The following is a 21,397-nucleotide window of genomic DNA, read 5'->3' on the forward strand; positions in this document are numbered from 1 at the left end:
ATGTCCTGGATTTAACTTAGGATGGATCTAGACATGTGTAATATAACCTAACTTCTGAAACACTTAAATTTAAACCACTGGATTTATAAAAGGAATTGATTCTCAAAGCCATTAATTTTTAAAATGTTGAACTAGACATTTTAAAAAATGGAAACATTGGCACAAGTAATAAAAATAATGTAGTTAATATGCCCAGGGAGGCCAGTAGACGTCTCCTTGCATGAATAAGACACATGTTGATCATTGGAAGCTATTTTTCAGGTTACATAAGGACTCTAGATTTGTTGTGAGATATTGGATATCAAAATTCAAGGTAAGGAGGTAATTAGGCTAATTGTCAGACTCTGAAATGCATATAAATACCAAGAACACCAGAAGCTATGAGGCAGTTTCTGCAGCTACTGCAAATGGTCTCTTAGACTCTGTAAGAATTTTCTCATCCCAATGAGCATACACATAACAGTGTAAACTTCAAGTCTGTGGTTTTCCCCCACATATGAGGGGATAAAAATTGGGAGAAAGTGGGAGGAATAAAAAATTGGGGAAAAGCTTGTATGTTTTCCTTCTTGCTCAGTTCATCATCTTTCTTTCTAGTCTAGCTCTCTAAGAATGAATACAGAATACCTATGTTGGCTATAATGTAAGACAAGGTTATGGATAAGGGGTTTGTTGCAGAAGGTTTTCTTTTACTTTAGTACTTCAAATTAAACAATTATCATCTAGGAACTTCTTTCATGTAGTGAAATCATGAGAAAGTTCTTTTCCTTTGTTACAAATTCATAAAGTCATTTGGAATATATTCACCTGTCTCCCCATTCTGCCTAATTCTCTGAGTCTATTTCTGTGTATTGGGTAGGTTGGAGAAGTGGCCTCACGTAGGAGATGTCCTACGGAGTCCAGCCTCATGCTACCCTCTGGCCATCAGACCTAGATGCTCATGGAGGACACTTATGTGGGCTGTATGCCCCCTCCTGTTGTAGCAGTGCCAGCTACAGTGGGTACACTGGTAGGCAAGGCTGGCCTCTGGACTGGCTGAGAGGCCCTGCCTTGTGTGGTTGCTATGGGCAACTGGTGGGCAGGGCAGGCTTTGATGGGTAGCTAGTTGTGAGGCCTGTGGTGAACTGGTACAAGCAAGCTGGTGGGAGGGGAGGGGCAGGCCCCTAGCACTGATAGTCTAGAAAGAGGATTCCAAAATGTGCCTGCCAGCATCAGCACAGTTGAGGGAGATCACAGAACTGTCTCAGTGTCTCATTCCCCTGTGGAGTGCCAGCTGCCTTCTGCTTCCCCTGGGGGCTCTCCAAGATGAGCAAGTAGGTTTGACCCAGGCCTTTCACACTGCTGCCTCTCTGCACTGGGTCTCGGAGCGTGTGAGATTTTGCATGCACCCTTTAAGACAGTTTCAGTTTCCTACAGACACATGAAAAGATGTTCAACATAACCAATCATCAGGGAAATGTGAATCAAAACCACAATGAGGTATCAGTTCACATCTGTCCAAAGCGCTATCATTGGAAAGATAGCAAATAACAAGGGTTGGCAAGGGTGTAGAGAAAAAAAGAACTCTGGTGCACGGTTGGAGGGAATGTAAATTGGTACAGCTAATATGGAATAGAACTAACAAATGATCCAGCAAGTCCACTTTTAGCTATTTACACAAGGAAAACTTACAGGCTAATTTATAGAGATAAAAGCACCCTTATGTTCCACGTGGCTCAGTTGGTAAAGAATCCGCCTGCAATGCAGGAGGCCTGGGTTTGATCCCTGGGTTGAGAAGATCCCCTGGAGAAGGGAAAGGCTACCCACTCCAGTATTCTGGCCTGGAGAATTCCATGGACTGTAGAGTCCACGGGGTCATAAAGAGTCAGACAGAACTGAGCGAATTTCACTTTCATGTTCCATGCAGCATTAGTTACAATAATGAAGATATTGAAGCAACCTAAGTGCCTATTGACAGATGAATGAAGAAGATGGTATATATACACAATGGAATATTCACAGCCACAGAAAGAATGAAATCTTGCCATTTGCAGCAATATGGATGGAACTAGAGGGTATTATGCTAAGTGACATAAGTCAGACAAAGAAATACTGTATTCACTTACATGTGGAATCTAAAACTGAAAACAAATGAACAAACAAAACAAAAAGTAGATACAGAGAAAAAAGCATACTTTTTCTCTTGTAGATAAAGAGAAAAAAACTGTGGTTGCCACAGGCAAAGGGGTTTGGGGGTTGCGTGAAGTAAGTGAAAGGGATTAAGAGGTACAAATTTCCAGTTATAAAATAAGTCATGAGGATGTAATATACAGCATAAGGAATGTGGTCAATAATATTGAAATTACTTTGTATGGGAATAGACAGTTACTTTTTGGGGTGATAGTTTCCTGTACATCTGAAACTAACATAATATTGTATGTCAACTATACTTCAATTTAAAAAAGAGAAAAGGGAGAAAAAAGAAAAGGAATCTACAGTGAATGTATTCAGTTATTCCAATAATTCCTAGGACTCTATGCTAAGGGGAAAAATATACAAACAGGAAGGAAATGTGCCAAGATTTTTCCTAAGCATTGTTTAAAACAGTGAAAAGTTAGAAACAACCCATTATTTTTAAAAATGTAAATGTTTAAGGAAATGTGAGATATACATTAATGGAATATTTAGGAGACACTGATATTCATAAAGAATGGGAGAAATTTTTTTTTACTGGTAAATTAAAATGCAGGATACGGTGTTTATAGTACAACTGTGTTGAGTACACGGAGAAGGCAATGGCACCCCACTCCAGTACTCTTGCCTGGAAAATCGCATGGACGGAGGAGCCTGGTAGGCTGCAATCCATGGGGTTGCAAAGAGTCGGACACGACTGAGCAGTTTCACTTTCACTCATTGGAGAAGGAAATGGCAACCCACTCCAGTGTTCTTGCCTGGAGAGTCCCAGGGACGGGGGAGCCTGGTGGGCTGCTGTCTATGGGGTCGCACAGAGTCGGACACGACTGAAGTGACTTAGCAGCAGCAGCAGCAGCAGTGTTAAGTACAATACTATCTAAAGTTATCTGTGGTTTCCCTGGTGGCTCAGACGGTAAAGAATCCACCAGCAGTACAGGAGACATGGGTTCGATCCCTGGGTTGGGAAGATCCCCTGGAGGAGGGCATGGCAACCCACTCCAGTATTCTTGCCTGGAGAATCTCCATGGACAGAGGAGCCTGCCGGGGTGCAGTCCATAAAGGCACAAAAGAGTCGGGACACGACTGAGTGACTAAGCACAACGTTATCTATATTTATATAATATATATTATATATTTACAAAAATAGTGGATGATATTACATGGAATGTTTGTGCTTGGGTGGGAAAGTCTGAAGAGTTTTATTTTTTTTTCTTTATTTTCTAAATTTTCTAGACTCTAAAAACTTGACTTTTAAATATGGAAAACTAGTGATACGCTGCATGCTTATATTCCTACTTTTTAAAAGACTTATTTAACTGGTTCTTGAATTCATTTGAAGATATGTTGACAGCTGTATCTTCTGTTACAATCGCTGAGGTTGCTCGTAACAACAAGGAAGTTCAGGACGCTATGGCTCTGGAAGGAGCCATACCCCCTCTGGCGGCTCTGTTTAAAGGGAAGCAGCTTAGTGTCCAAGTGAAGGGTGCGATGGCCGTGGAAGCACTGGCAAGTCACAACCCTGCTATCCAGAGAGCATTTCTAGAAAAATCGTTAAGTGAAGATCTTTTAAAGCTTCTCAAGGTAGGAACTGCACTACTTTTCATTTTTCTTAAAGTATTCAATATTGAATTAAGTGAAAAGAAAACTGAAACCACATTAAACACACATTCCTGTGGTATTCAGTAAATCCTCATTGACTGAATGGAATTTTTTTTTTTTTTAATAGGCGTTTCAAATAGATGTTAAGGAACAAGGAGCTGTAGCACTTTGGGCCTTGGCAGGACAAACACTAAAACAACAAAAGTATATGGCAGAACAGATTGGATACAACTTTATCATAAATATGCTTTTATCACCATCAGCTAAAATGCAGTATGTTGGTAAGTTATGTTCTATGCATAAATCTACACAATACAGAACAGGACTTTGGAGGGTTAGACATGTTTCTTGCTTTTCTTTGTCAGGAGGTGAAGCCGTCATAGCTCTAAGTAAGGACAGCAAGATCCACCAAAATCAAATATGTGAAGGGAATGGGATCGCACCACTGGTCCGCTTACTAAGGATTAGTAAAATAGCCGATGGCACACTGCTGAGCGTCATCAAAGCAGTGGGATCCATCTGTATTGGTTTGTAAATTTATTCTCAGTTCTAAAAATATTAGTGAGGTACTACTCTTCCTCCCCATCCCTTCTGTTGCAGCCCTTAACCATATCTAATCTGTTATTATAATATTTTTATTTCTCAAAGACTTTAATGAGTAGAGCTGATGTAATTAAGCATAGTATATCAGTCTTGCTTTGAATTCTGGTTAGAATGAGAACTGAGGACCATGAGCCTTGGCTATTTCGACTTAAAGCAATCTCTTATTTTCAAGCTTCAGAGAAAAATATTTCTTATTTTGAATCTTAGGGACTATATGTTCTTGAAGACACAGAAGTGTTTCTCATGCTGCAGCATGTTTTTCTAGTCCTTCCTCTTTCCATAGTCATTCTCTGTTTATGTAGTGGCCACCTGGTCTTGCTGTTCCTTTCTTTGCAAAGGAATTAACCTTTCCATAAACACATATATTTCTTCATTAATTAGGCCTTTAATATCTCCCAGCAATGTTTTATAGTTTCCGATGTACAATTCTTGCACAATATTTTGCCAATTTTATCTTAGGTACTTCATACAACATGCATGCAACACTCCCCACCTCAGTGCCTGGTGCACCAGGCATTCACTACTTGTCTGTTGAATGAAGAATAGTCATGTGATTATTGCTTGTGTGCATCTCCTGGTGGCCAGTGGAGAAGGGGAGTAGGAAACAATGAAACAAAACTATTCCCTGCTGCCCCTATTCCCTTAGTTGCTTCAAACTTCACTGGGTAATAGTAAGTAGGTGCTTTCTCTTCATTGTTCCTAAAGGGGCCCGATCTTGTACTTATATTTAAGTATGTAAACCCACTGTATTTGTAGTGTGGCATTTATTGGTAAAAGAACAAATTTTAAATTGTTTGTTCATGTCCACTAGAAAGATGATTTGAGTCTCTTCATTGAGATTAGAGCTGCAAATTAAAGTAGTATGGTTAGAAGAAGTAAGATTATCTTTTTAGTATGAGTATTTAAGGAATCCAGAAATTTTAACCAGGTGATTACTCAAGTTATTTTTATAAAAACAAACTTTTAATGGAAAACAGTAGCAGCTATAAGCTGAAGTACCTTGCACATAATTATTTTTTTTTACATAAATGAAAGCTATTACATTATTATTCCCTGATAGTCCAGCACTTCTAATTTCTTAGTTTTGTGACTATTAGAAAACTGTTCTAACAGTAAATTTTCCAGGATTATTCACTTTGCCTTTTAAAAAGTTAATTAAGGTAAAATAGCGTCAGTAAAGCATTTCCTTTTGTAATTTACCAACCATATTATGCAAGGACACATTGAGAACCAAACAGATTGAGCTATGTTTGACTGTAACATTTCTAAGATGGAAAAAACGTTATCTCATTGAGATGTGGGTTCTTCCAGGTGTCGCTCATACAAGCAATCCCATTAGTCAACAATTTGTTGTAGATGAAAATGCCTTTCCAGTACTTATTCAACTACTGAGAAATCACCCTTCTCCTAATATTAAGGTATATACAAGACTTTTGTGTGATATAGTAAAAATTAACATAAATGACTTTTTAAAGAATAATTTTTATCTTTAGGCAAGCTCACAAGTATAATAAAAATATCTAACCTTTTAAACAAAATCCTAATTTTTAAAAATTTATTTTTCCATTGAAGGATAATTGCTTTACAGAATTGTGTTTTTTTCTGATGAACGCAAAATCACAAAATCCCAGAAGTTTTAAACAAAACAGTTGCCACAGAAAGAGGTTTTGTGGATTCTTTGATACTTCAAAAGAAAAAAATCAAACAAACCTGAATTCTGGGGAATTGCGTTAATTTTCCTATCTAGATTTTAAGACTAGAATGCCAAAAACAAAAATATGAAGGAAATTAAAACTCCTTCTTAAAGTGAAAAAAATTGCTACAAAGATAGTAGCAAAGATATTACTAAATTTTATCAAAATATGGTTTCTTCAGATTTAACAAGAAAGTCTTAGTCTTCTGTCCTTACTTATCGAAGAAGTTTTATTCCTCAGATATTTGATTATTCATAGAATTTCTTCCCTTCTTCCTCAGATACTGGTTGCTAAACCTGGGTGGGCATAATGAGGATGCGTGATTTATGTAGTAAAATTTCTCAAATGTAAATGAATCCTGTCAGTGTTTACACCATCAGAACAGTCCTACCTTCCACCAAGCAACTTGTGTTGGCTGGCAGCAATACTTTTCTCAAGGGTGGACACTGCTAGGAATTACTACGAGTTGCTGAAGAGTCATCCATTCTTCCATTTACTTCTGGTTAAATGCCTTTAGTAAAATGACATGACATCTATTAAAATCCTTTACCAAGGTTTTAGAAATTCAGGACATCTATACTTGGCCACACAAACTGTAATGACAAAAATTTATTTTCTCTTTAAAATTTGGTAAGGGCTCTGCTAGAAATCAGAAAATAAATATAACATATGAAGAAAACATATAAGTAAATATAGCATGATTTCTTTTAAGGAAGGCATTTGTTATTTTGTTATCAGAAAAGATGTTTTATGTTATCTGGCTTTTCTTGTCATGAAAGAGATTATGTCATTACAGAAGTTGATTAGGGAAACAAAGAGGCACATGCTAGCACTTCTTGGCTTGAATTATATGTAAAAACTTCACTGACTTTCCGGAGAAGGCAATGGCACCCCACTCCAGTGCTCCTGCCTGGAACATCCCATGAGCGGAGGAGCCTGGTGGGCTGCAGTCCATGGGGTCGCAAAGAGTCGGACACGACTGAGGGACTTCACTTTCACTTTTCACTTTCCTGCGCTGGAGAAGGAAATGGCAACCCACTCCAGTTTTCTTGCCTGGAGAATCCCAGGGACGGGGGAGCCTGGTGGGCTGCCGTCTCTGGGGTCGCACAGAGTCGGACACGACTGAAGCGACTTAGCAGCAGCAGCACTGACTTTCAAAGTACAAATAAATTTCTCAAGACTAAGGAAAATGACATATAAAATACATTCTTTATTTAAAAATGTACATTTTCATGGCAAACAGTCTACTTCAGTTGCGTCTATATTTCAACATATATTTTCAATGGGTTGTTAAACTTATTAAAACAGAACAATATTTAACATTTTAATACTTTTCCTCAAGTAAGATTCTAATGTAAATATTTTTGTAATAATAATCATGCTTTTCAAATTCACAATGCTTTTTATAGAAATCCATGGTGTAGTACTTAAAAATTTGTCTACTGAGCCCAGTAATACCAAGGTTCATTAACAGTCTCCTTAAAGGGCTTCAGAATGTGCCTTAAATGACTCCAGAACCAGAAGAAGAAAACTTCCTCCAGATTATTCTCCAATGCTTTGCTTCACTTGAAAGCATTTCATTAGAGCATTACATCTCAATGGTCAGTAGCTAACAAGCACCATGCTAGGAAATTTAAAAAAAAAAAAGGGGGGGGGGTTCTTTTTTAGATGTAGAAGGAATGCAACTATGCACTTATGATAAATTTCTTCACACGTACTGCAGGCCCTGGTTACCTCTGCCTGTGCCCTCACATGGAGCTTTGTGGTTGTGCGGTACACAGAAAGATTATTTTCTCAGCTGTAAAAAATTATGAGGGGAATTTTTCCAGAAGTTGTAATTGCTACTCTCTAAATACTAGTCAGAGAAATGGAATTAATGGTATTCTATGGTATCTTTGAATTGGTATATCCTATATAAATATTTGAATGATGAAATGTGTCATTTGATAAACCATGAGTGAAAAATATATTTCTGAAAATTACATATGTAGGTTGAAGTGGCATTTTCCTTGGCATGCATTGTCCTAAGGAATGATCTCTTACAGAAGGAATTACAAGAAAATGAAGGATTTGATTATGCTGATGTCCTTTATCTTCTTCACTCAGAAGATAAGGTAATAACTTTATGAAATGTTAGAGCTCATTTAGAAGAAAATGATTTTTAGACTACATCCTCAAAATTTCATTGTCTTTTTCATGCAATATTCAAATGTATTATTTAAAAAATGTAAAATATCTTTGGTAGGTTGTTAGTTTGTAATGATGTAATAATGTTCCATATTTCTCATAGTTGTTATATTTCATCTTTGAAATGTAGCAATTTTAATGCTTGGTGACAAGCCAAAAGACAAATCTCTTCTGTCCTGGATGCATCAAGTTTCAACTTAATTTTATGACCTTTCAACCTTCAGTCATCTACTTCTTACCCAGTATTCTAGAGTGGTGGTTCTCAAATTATTTGTGATGAATGAATAGCTTTTTCCCCAGCAAACAGTTATGAGGAGATAATTTTAAAGCAACCAAACTGTAAATTTTGAAATAATTTTAGACTTTCCACAAATCTGCAAAAATAGTACAGAGTGTTCTGAAAGTACACAGCTTTCTTGGATGTCAATCAGGAAATTAACATTGATACAATACTACTAGCTAATCTGCAGACTTCATTTAACTTTTGCCAGTTTCTCACCAATGCCCTTTTCCTATTCCAAAATCCAATCCAGGATCCCACATTGCATCTAGTTATCATGTCTCTTTAGTGTCCTTTAATCTGTGACACTCAAGTCCTTTGCCTTTCATGACTGATATTTTTGATGAGTCCAGGCCAGTTGTTTTCTAGAATGTCCCTCAATTTGAGTTATCTGCTGTTTCTCATGGTTAAACTGAGGTCATGCATTTTGGTTGAGAACACCATAGTCTTCACCCCTTTTCCCAGTGCATCATTGCAGGGAGTACACGATGTTGATATGTCTTATAACTGGCCGTGTTAACTTTGGGTGCCTGATTAAAGTGATGTCTCCGTATTTCTCCCTTTAGTTACTGTTCTCCCCTTTGTAATTAATAAGTATTTGGAGGTGAGTGTCTCTGAGACTATGGAAATACTGTGTTATGCAATGTACTTTTGCTCACTGGTTTCAGGATCCATTGATGCAATAATAATTACTGTGATATGCCTAATGGTGATTTAAATTTTTTTACTTTATTATTAATTGGTATTTAACTGTAAGGAAGAGCTGTTTCAAGTATTCTCAGTTTGTATAATCCTTTTGTTAACTATTTCGTGAACTATCACTGGTCCATGGGCCACACTAACCCTAGAGAAATAGAGAAACTCCCAAACTATTGTTATTCTACATGCATTGAGCAATAAGGAAAGAACATTGCCAGTTATGTCTCAGCTCCAGGAGATTTTGAGGAAGAAAGAAGAGTGGTAAAGGGGAGAAATGAAGTCATTGTATTATCATTCTTTTAAACGGAATTTTACTCTACTGTAGTACACAAAAAGATGAGCAGTGCTGCTGTAATATGGGCAATAACAGGGTAGGAATCATCTGACTGGCTTTCTAAACCACGTTTGCGCCCTCTATTCTGTTCCATCTGCGTGCTACTCTCATTAACCCGTTCCTCAGAGACACCCATGTTCTCCCTTTCCTTCTGCTGCCCATTCTGCTTTCCATCACTCTACAATCCCTCCCAGGTTTTTACCACTTGCGCCACTCTCTTCCCCTTTATACCTAATACCTTTCTTCTTGCCTGTGATCAGGGGACTCCTTTGTAAGTTGTTGTTCAGTTGCTAAATCATGTTCGACTCTGCAACTCCATGGATTGCAGCACACCAGGCTTCCCTGTCCTTCACTATCTCCATGAGTTTGCTCAGATTCATGTCCCTTGAGTTGATGATGCCATCCAACCATCTCATCCTCTGCCGCACATTTCTCCTCCTGCCCTCAGTCTTTCCCAGCATCAGGGTCTTTTCCAATGAGCTGGCTCTTCTTGTCAGGTGGCCAAAGTACTGGAGCTACTTTGTATCAGAGTACTTGGTGAGTACATACTTTTTATTATGGAAAAATTCAAACAGAAATAGAATGACAAAGTAGCATACTCACATATTCCCATGACCTGTCTTCAGCAGTTATTTCATTTATATATTCCCTCACTATCCATATATTACTTTTGAAGCAAATCTCAGGCATCACATACTTTTATCTGTGAGTATGTCATATGTACCTATAGCATTTCAATATGTTTAACAGTGACAGAAGAACACTCACTAAGATAAATGTTCTCTCACACTGAGAATAATGGTTCTCTCTCTGTGTACCACAGTGTTCAAATGAAATATTAAAAATAAGATTTAGTGATAAGATTCTATCTTTTGGGTCTTTCTAGAAGATCAACCATACTTGTAAATCTTTGGCAAATGGACTGCCAAAGGGAAAATTGACTTTTGCTCTGTGCCCAGTCCCAGAATGTTAAAATGAGATTTTTTAAAAGGAAATCATTTTTTATTCTCCCTTAGAATACAGCAGAATTTTACAAGTAAATTTAAGAAATGAGCGGTATCATCTCAGAATGCATAAAATTCAACAATATCATGCTATACAAGAGAAATTTTAATTTATCAATTATATTTTGAAATGTTGAAATAAAAATATGATTAAAAAGTTGAAGGTTAATAAAATTATGGAGATTCCTATTACCATTTAGGTATTCATTTATATAATCAGTAATCTAACATTCCATTTAAAAATTAAAATTTTTTTCTCTTCTCTTCTCCCTGATACCACTACCTAATTCTCTGTTTTATCTGTTCAGTAACATTCTGGGGCAACTCTACTACCTGTTTTCCTCAATTATGTCTTATTTTACTCCTAGAGATAAGAATGAAATGTATCTTAATATGCAAGAATTCAAAACCTATTGCCTTGGGGAGAGTGGTGGGAGGAGGGGTTCAGGGTTGGGAACTCATGTACACCTGTGGTGGATTCATATCAATGTATGGCAAAACCAATACAGTATTGTAAAGTAAAAAAACAAAAAACAAAAAACACTTGAGTAACAGGATAAATGAAATAAGCTAAAGATAATGCATCTCTCCTGTCTCCAGGATATTTGTTTAAGAGCAGGCTATGCACTAACCCTTTTTGCCTTCAATAATCGCTTTCAACAATACTTAATATTGGAAAATGGAAAAATGAGCATATCAATTTTTGAACCTTTCCTTGAATCAACAATTGAAACTGAGAAGGCAATGGCAGCATTTCAGGTATAAATTTGATGGTTAACATTTCAAATCAATGTATCTTTTTAGTGAAAACTGGGAAGCTAGAAAAAACATTGGATCTGGAAAATGTTAACTGATTTTGTAAAATTCACAGTATTTTTTACACCACCCCCTTCCACTTCATAAGAATTCCATTATTTATGAGGAGTCCCTCATTTGTGTAGAATTTTACAAGGTTAGGTGCTTCCCTGGTGGCTCAGTGGTAAAGAACCCGCTTGCCAAGGCAGGAGATGCAAGTTTGATCCCTGGGTCAGGAAGATCCCCTTGAGGAGGAAATGGCAAGCCACTCCAGTGTGCTTGCCTGGAGAATCCCATGGACAGAGGAGCCTGGTGGGCTACAGTCCAGGGGGTCACACAAAACAATTGGACATGACTTGGCGACTAAACAACATGATGTAGGTTTTTTTGTTTGTTTTTTTACAAATTAATAGGCAATTTTGCCTCACCTGATGCTTAAAACAACCCTATCAGGTTGACAGGCATGTAGTATTATTTTCATCACCCCTATTTTACCAGGCAGCAGGTAGAGAAACAAGTTTTCTAACTGCAGATCTCTAGCTGATCATCTGATTCTTCAACCATGGAGACAACCATATGTCTCTGGCTTCTTCTTGATCTTATTCTCTCTTCTTTGAGAGAAGTGTTTCCTGTGAACCCATACTTTACAGATGCAAAAGTTGCAAACATTGTAGAAAGAAAATGGAAGAATAATATGGCCTATGATGGTTACTCAGTAATCAGATAGGGAAACACTCTGGGTCCTTGCCGCACAGCTTGCTTTTCTTCTACTGAAGTGAAGTGAAGTTGCTCAGTCGTGTCCGACCCTTTGCGACCCCATGGACTGTAGCCTACCAGGCTCCTCCCTCCATGGGATTCTCCAGGCAAGAGTACTGGAGTGGGTTGCCATTTCCTTCTATTGGATCATACCAAATTGACCCTCTTACTTTCCTGAGAAGCATCCCCTCAGAAATAAAAGGTTAATTACAGAAGCTGATTAGAAAATGTTCAGTGATTCTATGCTTTTTGTATTTCTAGATTATTGTATTAGCTAAAGTCATTATAGACGTGGACCACATTACTTTGACTGCAAGAGGTGTTACTATTTTAGTTGATAGTCTATATTCAGCTGATTCCACTACTATTGTCTTGACAGGTAAGAAATACCTAGAAGTCAATCATATCCACATAAAACTATTTTCAAAAAAGTTTTTTTTTTTTTTTTTGTAATCTGAGGAGTAATAAAATAAGCCTGATACTCTGTCACATGGTTTTAAGAATGAATTCATGTAAGTCTATGTGGAACTCCAGAGTTGAGTCTACATGGAACAATCAAAGTCTATTCTGCACCCCAATTAGAGCCTTTCTGATTTCCTAATTACTTTTTTAAACCTCAAATTAATTTTTTCAGAATGTAAAATGAGAATTCAACTATGAACTACCAACAACAAAATTTATACACTAATTTATAGTCATACTGGCAGACTTATACTGATAACCTCTGTCTGTTTCCTTTCGACTAAATGTGCATATTTGGCTAATGTTTGAGTTCTCTATGTTGCTATGCAATATAGCAGAGCAAAATGGTCTAGTAGCACTCTTGACATAGTTAGTGGTAATTGTTTGACTATATCTATCCAGATCTAACTCTCCAGATGATAAATATGTTAGTTTGCTTGATCTATCATGCTCAATACAACCTAAAACAGTATCAAAATGACAGCCATATGGAGAGACAGCTACCAAAAAATAAAGTATTTTGTTTTTTAACTGAAAGGGATTACTGAACACACCAAAAAAAATTTTCACTTGCTGCCACAAAGTTACATTTGTATGGTGTAAGGTAAATTCAAGCAAACAAAAATTAGCTAGAAAAAAAATACATGTTTAATATGTTATTAAATATATTTTATCTAAATAACATTCTTAGTCATAGTAATTCTATGACTGAAAAACAATTGTAGTGGGTTTAAATTTTACCTCATAAACTCCTCTGTGCAAGAAATGCCATATTATTTTAGCTTTCAGGTATTAATTTTCCCAGGCTGGTAGACGTTGAATCTCAAAAATTATTTGGCTTCCTCTGCACTCCACCAGTGGAGTCATCTGTACCTCCAGAGTCATATGCATGTCTAGGATTTCTCAAGCAAAGCCAGATATTTAGATTTCAGGGATAAAGTAAAATAAAGGATATGCTCAAGTCCAAGTTGGTAAGGTTTCCAGAAGAGGCTCCAAAAGCACAGAAATTTTACATAAACTGATATTTCTGTTGCCAGTTCAGTTTTCCCATGTGTACCACTTAGCCATTCGTCACAAAAAGTCCTGCTATCTGTTTTAGTCTTAGATTTTCTGCCGTTACCCATTTCTTACTCCCTATATTTATTTTTCCATTTATTTATTTTTTTTACTTTACAATACTGTATTGGTTTTGCCATACATTGACTTGCATCCGCTACGGGTGTACATGAGTTCTCAATCTTGAACCCCTCTCCCACCACCCTCCCCGTATCATCTCTCTGGGTCATCCCAGTGCACCAGCCTCAAGCATCCTGTAAAGACACCTTTTTCCCTTCCTCCCATTCTATAAACTCAGGCTTTAGAAAATACAAGCCTGAAAGTAAGGTTATCGTTAGGTAAGTTTTGCTTTAGACCATACCACCCAACTCTCTTCATCCTGAGGCCATAAATACAGAAGTCTTTCTGGCTTTTAATGGAGGCTGGAAAAAACAAAAGGAGAACAAAAACTCAGTGAATACCTCAATAAAGTATCCACCCACAAATGTAAAAATAGATTTACTGTGTTACACTTATTCCAACACAGCAACAATATTGTGAAACAATATCACATGAAATCTCTAAAAATAAAACACAAATTGTAATGAAACAATTTTAAGTTAGCAGCTGCACATTTCTTTAATTACTGCTGCTGCTGCTAAGCCGCTTCAGTGGTGTCTGAATCTATGCCACCCCATAGACAGCAGCCCACCAGGCTCCCTTGTCCCTGAGATTCTCCAGGCAAGAACACTGGAGTGGGTTGCCATTTCCTTCCCCAGTGCATGAAAGTGAAAAGTGAAAGCGAAGTCGCTCAGTCATGCCCTACTCTTAGCGACCGCATGGACTGCAGCCTACCAGGCTCCTCCGTCCATGGGATTTTCCAGGCAAGAGTACTGGAGTGGGGTGCCATTGCCTTCTCCGTGTTATTTAATTACTAGATCACTTTATTACTTCAATCTCAAAACACTGCTTTTATGGGAAAAACTTCAATGATCTTAAATGTCAATAAGCAATATATTGCTTGATTTTAAAAATATAATTAAGCTCTTAACTCAAAACCATTTGAATTGCAAAAAGGACATTAAATTTTCTTACGTAGTTTAAACATGTTCATAATCATTAAAAAACATAAAACCTCAAAATACAATATATTCTGAAGCCAAGAGGAAGAAAACCTCTGATTTTTCAAAATTCTTCACACTTAAATGAACCTATTTAACTTTTACTGTTTGTGACAAAAAATCAAACCATAATTTTGGGGAAAGTTTATATTTAACACACACATATTTTTCCTCAGCAGTTCTTCATTAATGGAGATGTGACTCAAAAGCTTTTCAATACTTTCATATATGCAAATGAATGAAGGCACAGTATATTGGTTTATATCAATTAAATGACACATGTGTTTTTTCTTGTTTAATTTATAGGGAACTTAATAGCTACCTTGGCTCATTCTAGAGCTGGTATTCCAGAAGCATTTACCACATTAGGGACAGTCCAACAGCTCTGCTATCATTTGTACTCAGGACAAGAAGAGGTAAGAAAAAGTAATTCTAAAACAGAATATCCTAAAAATAATTTGCCTCTCTCTCACTTCTGTGGGCCAGTTTCCCCACAGGCTGAGTGTTATATAATAGTAACAGTTCATATAACTCACTCACAATTTTATGACTTTTCTAGTCCTACCTTTGCCATTCAGTTCTGGTTCCCACAAAATATGCACATTGGTTTTAACTTCAGGCTTTAAGGTTCAGTCTATGAATGAGTACACAGATGACACAGAAATACTTATTTATAAAATGTTTTATAATTAAAGTCACTCAGTCATTTCTGTGATTATCTGTAGAGGGGAAGTGGAGTCCACTGGAACATTCTCCTTACCTGCCCAACAGCTGGGTGAGGGCATGTGAAGCCCAGTTGGAGGACAGTGTGTTGCTTCTGTCTCTTTTCCTGGAAGGGCTAAAAGGCAGTATTTCTCCAACTTTAAGGCTGTGTCACCTGCAGGACTTGTGACGCCATAGACTGCTGGCCTCCGTTCCCAAAGTTTCTGATCTAATACATCTGGTGTAGAATTAGCATTATAGTTGGCATTTCTAACGTGTTCCCAGAAGCTGAGGCTGCTGCTCCAGGACCGCTGTGCAAGCTTTGGAAGATTTGGGGGTATAGACAGAAGTCGTATGTCAATGTAAAGACCAATATGTCAGCCTTCTGGTACCCTGCATGGGCTTGGTTTACGTTCATTTTTGCAACGTTTCTTACGCCACCAGGAAGAGATTTTCCTAAGAACTTCCCAGGGGTGTACTTTATTATATGAACAACCGAATTACTTCAGAGTGAAATGCAGAGAGTATTTCCTGCAAAGGAAGGATTACTTTTTCTGCAGTCCCATGGCCTGGAACTTGGGCTTGTTTCTTTGACTTTGCCAGTGGATAATTGAGTTGCTTCCTTGGGTGGCTTATTTTTAATCTACTTTTATGCTCTGGTTTCTTACCTAGTTTCCTATATTATAATCACCTGTGCAGTTTTGAAAAGTCCCAATATTCAGTTCTCTGAACTCCAAAATAATTAAATCAGTTTCTAGGAGGTGGAATACAGACAAGATTTTCATAGCTATCCAGGTGATTCCAATTCACAATGAAAACCGAAACCTACTACCTTAGTTCAAACTCAAAGGTTCTTACTTGGGCTGCCCGTTAGAATCACCTGTGGTGCTTAACAAAATACATATAACACCAGATTCTACTAAGAGAGACTGTATTTAGTTGGTGGGCTTTTTTTTTTTTTTTAAACTACTGGTGATTCCAAAATGCAGCCAGGACTGAGAACAACTACTCGAAATCAATGGCAACTCACAGGCCTCCCGAAAAATATGGCTACGTTTCTGTCTATAAATTGCCATCAGCTGACATACATATTTGCTGTATGATCCCTACAGAGATCTCCTATGAAATATTTAATGAGCACAACTGGGTTAGATATTTTAAGAACAAAGCTCAATGTTTAAGGGGAAATTGTTTCTTCTTCACTTAGGTTCGCATGGCTTGCTCCAGTGCTCTTGGTTACTTAACTTACAATGCAAATGCTTTCCGACTCTTATTAAAGGAATGCAGGAATAAGCCTAATCAGTTCCTTCGTATAACAAATAATATCAGCAGAGATGCAAGTATAAACCCAGCATTTTTAAAGGAATTTGAAATGCAACAAAAAGTGGGACTTCCTTCCCTAAGGTATTATTCCTATATTTGAAGTGGCAGTAGTGAAATTACTGAGGTGAATTTTTAAGGAAGTTAGTTTAAGGAAGATCAAACAAAGGGAACTATCCTTGATATGAATCTATGCACTGTATAACAAAGGAAAGACTTCATTCTAAACGTCTACTGCCAAAGCCTCTTTTAAATTCCAACTTAGCAACAGAATTTAAAGTGCAGACAAGAATACAACTGATCTTGGGGGTCCTGTCTGGTCAGGGTTATTCATCCCCTTTTCAGAAGTTTTTGGAAGATTAGTTGCCTCCAAATTCAATTTGGGCTTCCCTGGTGGCTCAAAGGAGTAAAGAATCTGCCTGCAATGCATGAGACTGGGGGTCAATCCCTGGGTCAAGAAGATCCCCTGGAGAAGGGAATAGCTACCGACTCCAGTAAGGACTTCCCTGGTGGCTCAGATGGTAAAGTGTCTGTCTACAATGCGGGAGACCCGGGTTCAATCCCTGGGTTGGGAAGATCCCCTGGAGAAGGAAATGGCAATCCACTCCAGTACTACTGCCTGGAAAATCCCATGGACTGAGGAGCTTGGTGGGCTACAGTCCATGGGGTCGCAAAGAGTCGGACACGACTGAGTGACTTCACTCACTCACCGACTCCAGTATTCTTGCCTGGAGAATTCCATGGACAGAGGAGCCTAGTGGGGTGATTCAGGAAGTCATTCTTTGGTAGGTTTGGGTTACATCTGAGAGCTCTGAGGCAACCAGGAATGCCACTATGACCTTGGCATCAAATGGGGCTTTTACACCTAATTCAAAGCTATGCCAAATTCACAGGGTATAAACAGGGCTAATCAGACCCAGTGGCTAAAGTTATGGCAAAGTTTGCCAGGCATTTATTCAGAGGATTTTGCTTCAGTGTTGCCATTCTACCATGAACTTAAGTTTCTGTAAAAAGAGAGGAGAGGAGAGGAGACTCTCAATGGGCCTATTTTCTCTTCTATAATTACAGCTGAATTAAGTCTCTGCAAATAGTGCTATTTACACATAGGAAACAGAACTACTCAAGATATATTATTAATAATATAATAATAGAATAGAATACAGTAGTGTATCATGGTTCTATAAATCAATTTTTAAGTATAGAGAAAAATGAGTATATCTTCAGTCACTTTAATTTGAATTCTTTGAAAAACTGAATACCCAAAACTTATTATCTAATTTTATATAATCCAGGGAAAACTAAATTACAATTGTTTTAATTTTCTGGGTAAAAAATTTTAATTTAAAAAATGTTTAAAATAATATTTACTTTAAAAAATTAATTTAAATATTGGAAGTATTATTTTACACAACCATTCCCACAGCTAGCCCATATGGCAACTTTTTGGGAATTAGAATAAGATACTCCTTCCTTAGTACACTTTACTGCCATCTACAATTACTGTGAGGTGAACAGCATCCCCTGGAGTTGTGTTTCAGGATTATAAACAATAACAAGTGATCAGTAAGCTTATGGGAATGACTACCAAGTGAGGGAGAACTGGTAAACAAATAACAATTACTCTCATAACTAATAATTCTATGTACTCTCCTTACAGTATGTATATAGATTGACTATTCCCTTTAATTTTCATAACAATCCTACAAGGGAATTTTATTTAAATGAAACTATGGGAAATGTGCTAAAAGATTATTAATTTCCACAAAATATTCCTTGATACCACTATTGAAACATAAAATAGATTGATTTTGGTTGGGGTCATGGCAGTACTGTTTTGGAGTATATACCACTTCTCTATTCCCACACCCTCATTCAGCCCCAAGAATGGCAAATTAGATGAGTTTTTGGATGTGTAAATTTTGAAGTATATAGACAAAATCGTACTGTTAACTGACCCTATGTGAAAATAATCTGAGCCTAAAGTACTAGCCAGTTTCATGTTACCCTATAGCCATGAAGTTGGCATATTGAACAGACTGGGGCCTGTCTTATTAAAGTTGACAAAAGCAAATGTTCCTTCCTCATCAAATTAACCAGGAACACATCTGTCATAAGCAGTTTTAATATTTAATATTTAAAATTACATTTTATTACCAGGGAAATTTTGTAACACCATATTTATATGTTACATGTCCAGGATAATGATTGAAATACTTCTATTAAAGCCACATCATATCAACTTAGGTATACCTTGTTATTCTTTAGCTTGAAATACTTTATTAGTATCACATTACTTTGAAAATAAAGTTTAAATTTTCTCTTATTCATGGTACATAGAATGACCTGATCTTTATTCTCCAATCTTACCTCCCATCATGTCTCCAAATAACTTTAATTCTGATCACACTAGCCTAAGTAGTTAGTGCCCTTTGAACATGCCATGCTGTTTTATAGTAATTCTTCATCTTCTGTTCCCCATGTCTGGAATACCCTCCCCCAACTCATCTATTTAAAGACCTATTTTATTCAAAACCTAGCTGAAGTGCCTCTTCTTTCATGAAACTTTTCCTATTCACTTCAAGCATACTGAATCTTCCACATGTTTTGGGTGGTTAAGTGAATAAATGACTGATGGTCTATAAAGTACTTACAGGTAACATGCATAGTTAGTACAGGTAACATGCATAAATTAGACCACTACGCACTGAATATGGTATCTGGTATATTAAGTTTTTATATATTCTAGTTTTTGTGATAAAAGTGTTTTCCTTTCAGTCTGGAGAAAAATGGAGGACCATCCATAATTCCTGTCTTTAAGAAAGGTAATTGATTTTTCTTTTATCTCAGAGATACTTTCTATTCAGACCTTTTATAATTGCTTTATTTCTAAGAATTCAAAATGCAGAGGCTACCAAAAGATGTTTCCCGGTAAACTTCTGCTTTTCTAGTTTTACATACCTAAAATATCTTCCCATTTACAAGCCCGTGCTGTGTTAATCATTCCTTTTAAGGCTTCCCCACATACGTCATTTGACAGAAATCCCTTTCTTACTTTGCTTTTTCTCATAAGCCATGCATAGAAATGTCATTATTGAAACAACATGTAAGTATGACTTTAATTATGATCTTGCTATTACTCTGTTTCATGTACCACTTGCCTATAAGTTCTTACAGCAGAGATGACATTCTTTCCATTGATATTATGTTCAGTTTTATAGAGTTGATAGATGAGTTTATAGAGTTGATGGCTGAGTGGCCGAGGCCTGTGAGATCAGAATCAGATCTTATCATGTTAGTATCCAATTCCTACTAGTAATAGAGAAAATACATCACATACTGACTTTATGTACATGCTTAGTGCCTCCTCGTGTGTGCTTAGTGTAGGACCCCAATCAGTCCACTTGATATATATATTTTACCTCACTGTAAAAGCAAAGACAGAACTTTCTGAAATCAAGATCACTTTGTTGGAGTCACGAATGCAAAGACAGAGAATAGGAAAAGAAAAGGACAGGGAAGAACTTCATTTACCAGGGAGTGTCTGAGGGAAGGTAGGTATGTGTGGAAGCTATATTTTTGAGTATCATCGGTAGTAGAATGGTTTCTGTATGGTCTGGTTTTTGTATCGCTTCTTTAGTGTAAGAGTAATTTACCTAGAAGGATAAAGCTAGTTCCATTATTCCTTCATTTTAAAATTGGCTTCTGAATAATATGTATACCAGTAATGGTCTGCAAAGTCCAGACCAGGTTTGTGATAACATACGACAAAAAGGAAAAAGGACAACGAGGTGTCTAATAAAGTTAATTTCATTCAAGTAAAGTCCTCCATTTTAAGATAATGGCTTTTACACCTTCTTTTGACATGAAAACATCCCTTCTTTTCCAAAATGATGTTTAAAGTAGCTGGCATTTGTTCTTTCATTAGTGCCAACTTGGCATGATAAAAAGTTTGCAACATATATTGATCTCCACAGATTTTTGCATTCCAGCATCTAAAAGTCTGGAAGCTACTGATCTGTTCTCTTAGTTATGTTTCAGCGATGTGAAGAAATAGAAATATATAGATTAAAAGCAGTGAGACTATTCCTAGGGCTCTTAGGCTTAAGAGACACTTAATTATGTTTCTTTCCTTTTTAGGGAAAGAGCACCGAAGAAAATTAAAACCCAAAATTCAACCAAGAGATTCTTTGACTTTTATACCTCCTGTAACTAACTTCATGGGACTCTTCAAAGCAACAAAAAAGACTACTGTTTCTCATAATATGTTTTCCTTTTCATCTGCAATTTCATCAGATATCATAACGGTATCAAGACCAAGAATAGTGCTTTTGAACCAACTTGGGAAACATGTACAGAAAGCTACTCCGGAGCCTGGAGAAGGCTAATAAAAGCATTTTAGTGTGAAAGGATTCCTGAGCAGTCTTGTAAAATTGTTTATTTTCAATTGTGCTACAATATATATAACTGAATAATCTTTTTGAATGCAAATTCTTGATATTGATGTTTAACAAAATTTCCTTAGCATGTCTACTGGAATTTAACATCAGGTCTGATATATGGCTTCAAAGATTAAGTAGCATTTTCTATAATAGAATGCCGGCACCTAAAACCATTAAGCAGCTGACACAAGTGACACA

The 21,397-nt window shown here is 37.0% G+C and overlaps 1 protein-coding gene across 1 annotated transcript in view; it reads left to right on the plus strand.

Moving 5' to 3' along the window:
* The window catches only part of ANKAR (ankyrin and armadillo repeat containing), a 51,962-nt gene extending 30,756 nt beyond the window's left edge, over positions 1 to 21,206 (plus strand). Inside the window, exons 12-22 of the mRNA XM_040227797.1 lie at positions 3,509 to 3,750; positions 3,896 to 4,049; positions 4,134 to 4,295; positions 5,683 to 5,789; positions 8,057 to 8,179; positions 11,170 to 11,328; positions 12,382 to 12,499; positions 15,045 to 15,154; positions 16,648 to 16,844; positions 19,536 to 19,582; positions 20,898 to 21,206. Of these exons, the coding sequence (XP_040083731.1) occupies positions 3,509 to 3,750; positions 3,896 to 4,049; positions 4,134 to 4,295; positions 5,683 to 5,789; positions 8,057 to 8,179; positions 11,170 to 11,328; positions 12,382 to 12,499; positions 15,045 to 15,154; positions 16,648 to 16,844; positions 19,536 to 19,582; positions 20,898 to 21,145 (1,667 nt within the window). The 3' untranslated portion in view covers positions 21,146 to 21,206. The remainder of the gene's footprint in view (positions 1 to 3,508; positions 3,751 to 3,895; positions 4,050 to 4,133; positions 4,296 to 5,682; positions 5,790 to 8,056; positions 8,180 to 11,169; positions 11,329 to 12,381; positions 12,500 to 15,044; positions 15,155 to 16,647; positions 16,845 to 19,535; positions 19,583 to 20,897) is intronic.
* Positions 21,207 to 21,397: the final 191 nt, after the last annotated feature.

The sequence above is a fragment of the Oryx dammah genome, unplaced genomic scaffold, assembly GCF_014754425.2.
Source record: "Oryx dammah isolate SB20612 unplaced genomic scaffold, SCBI_Odam_1.1 HiC_scaffold_27, whole genome shotgun sequence".
NCBI lineage: Eukaryota > Metazoa > Chordata > Mammalia > Artiodactyla > Bovidae > Oryx > Oryx dammah.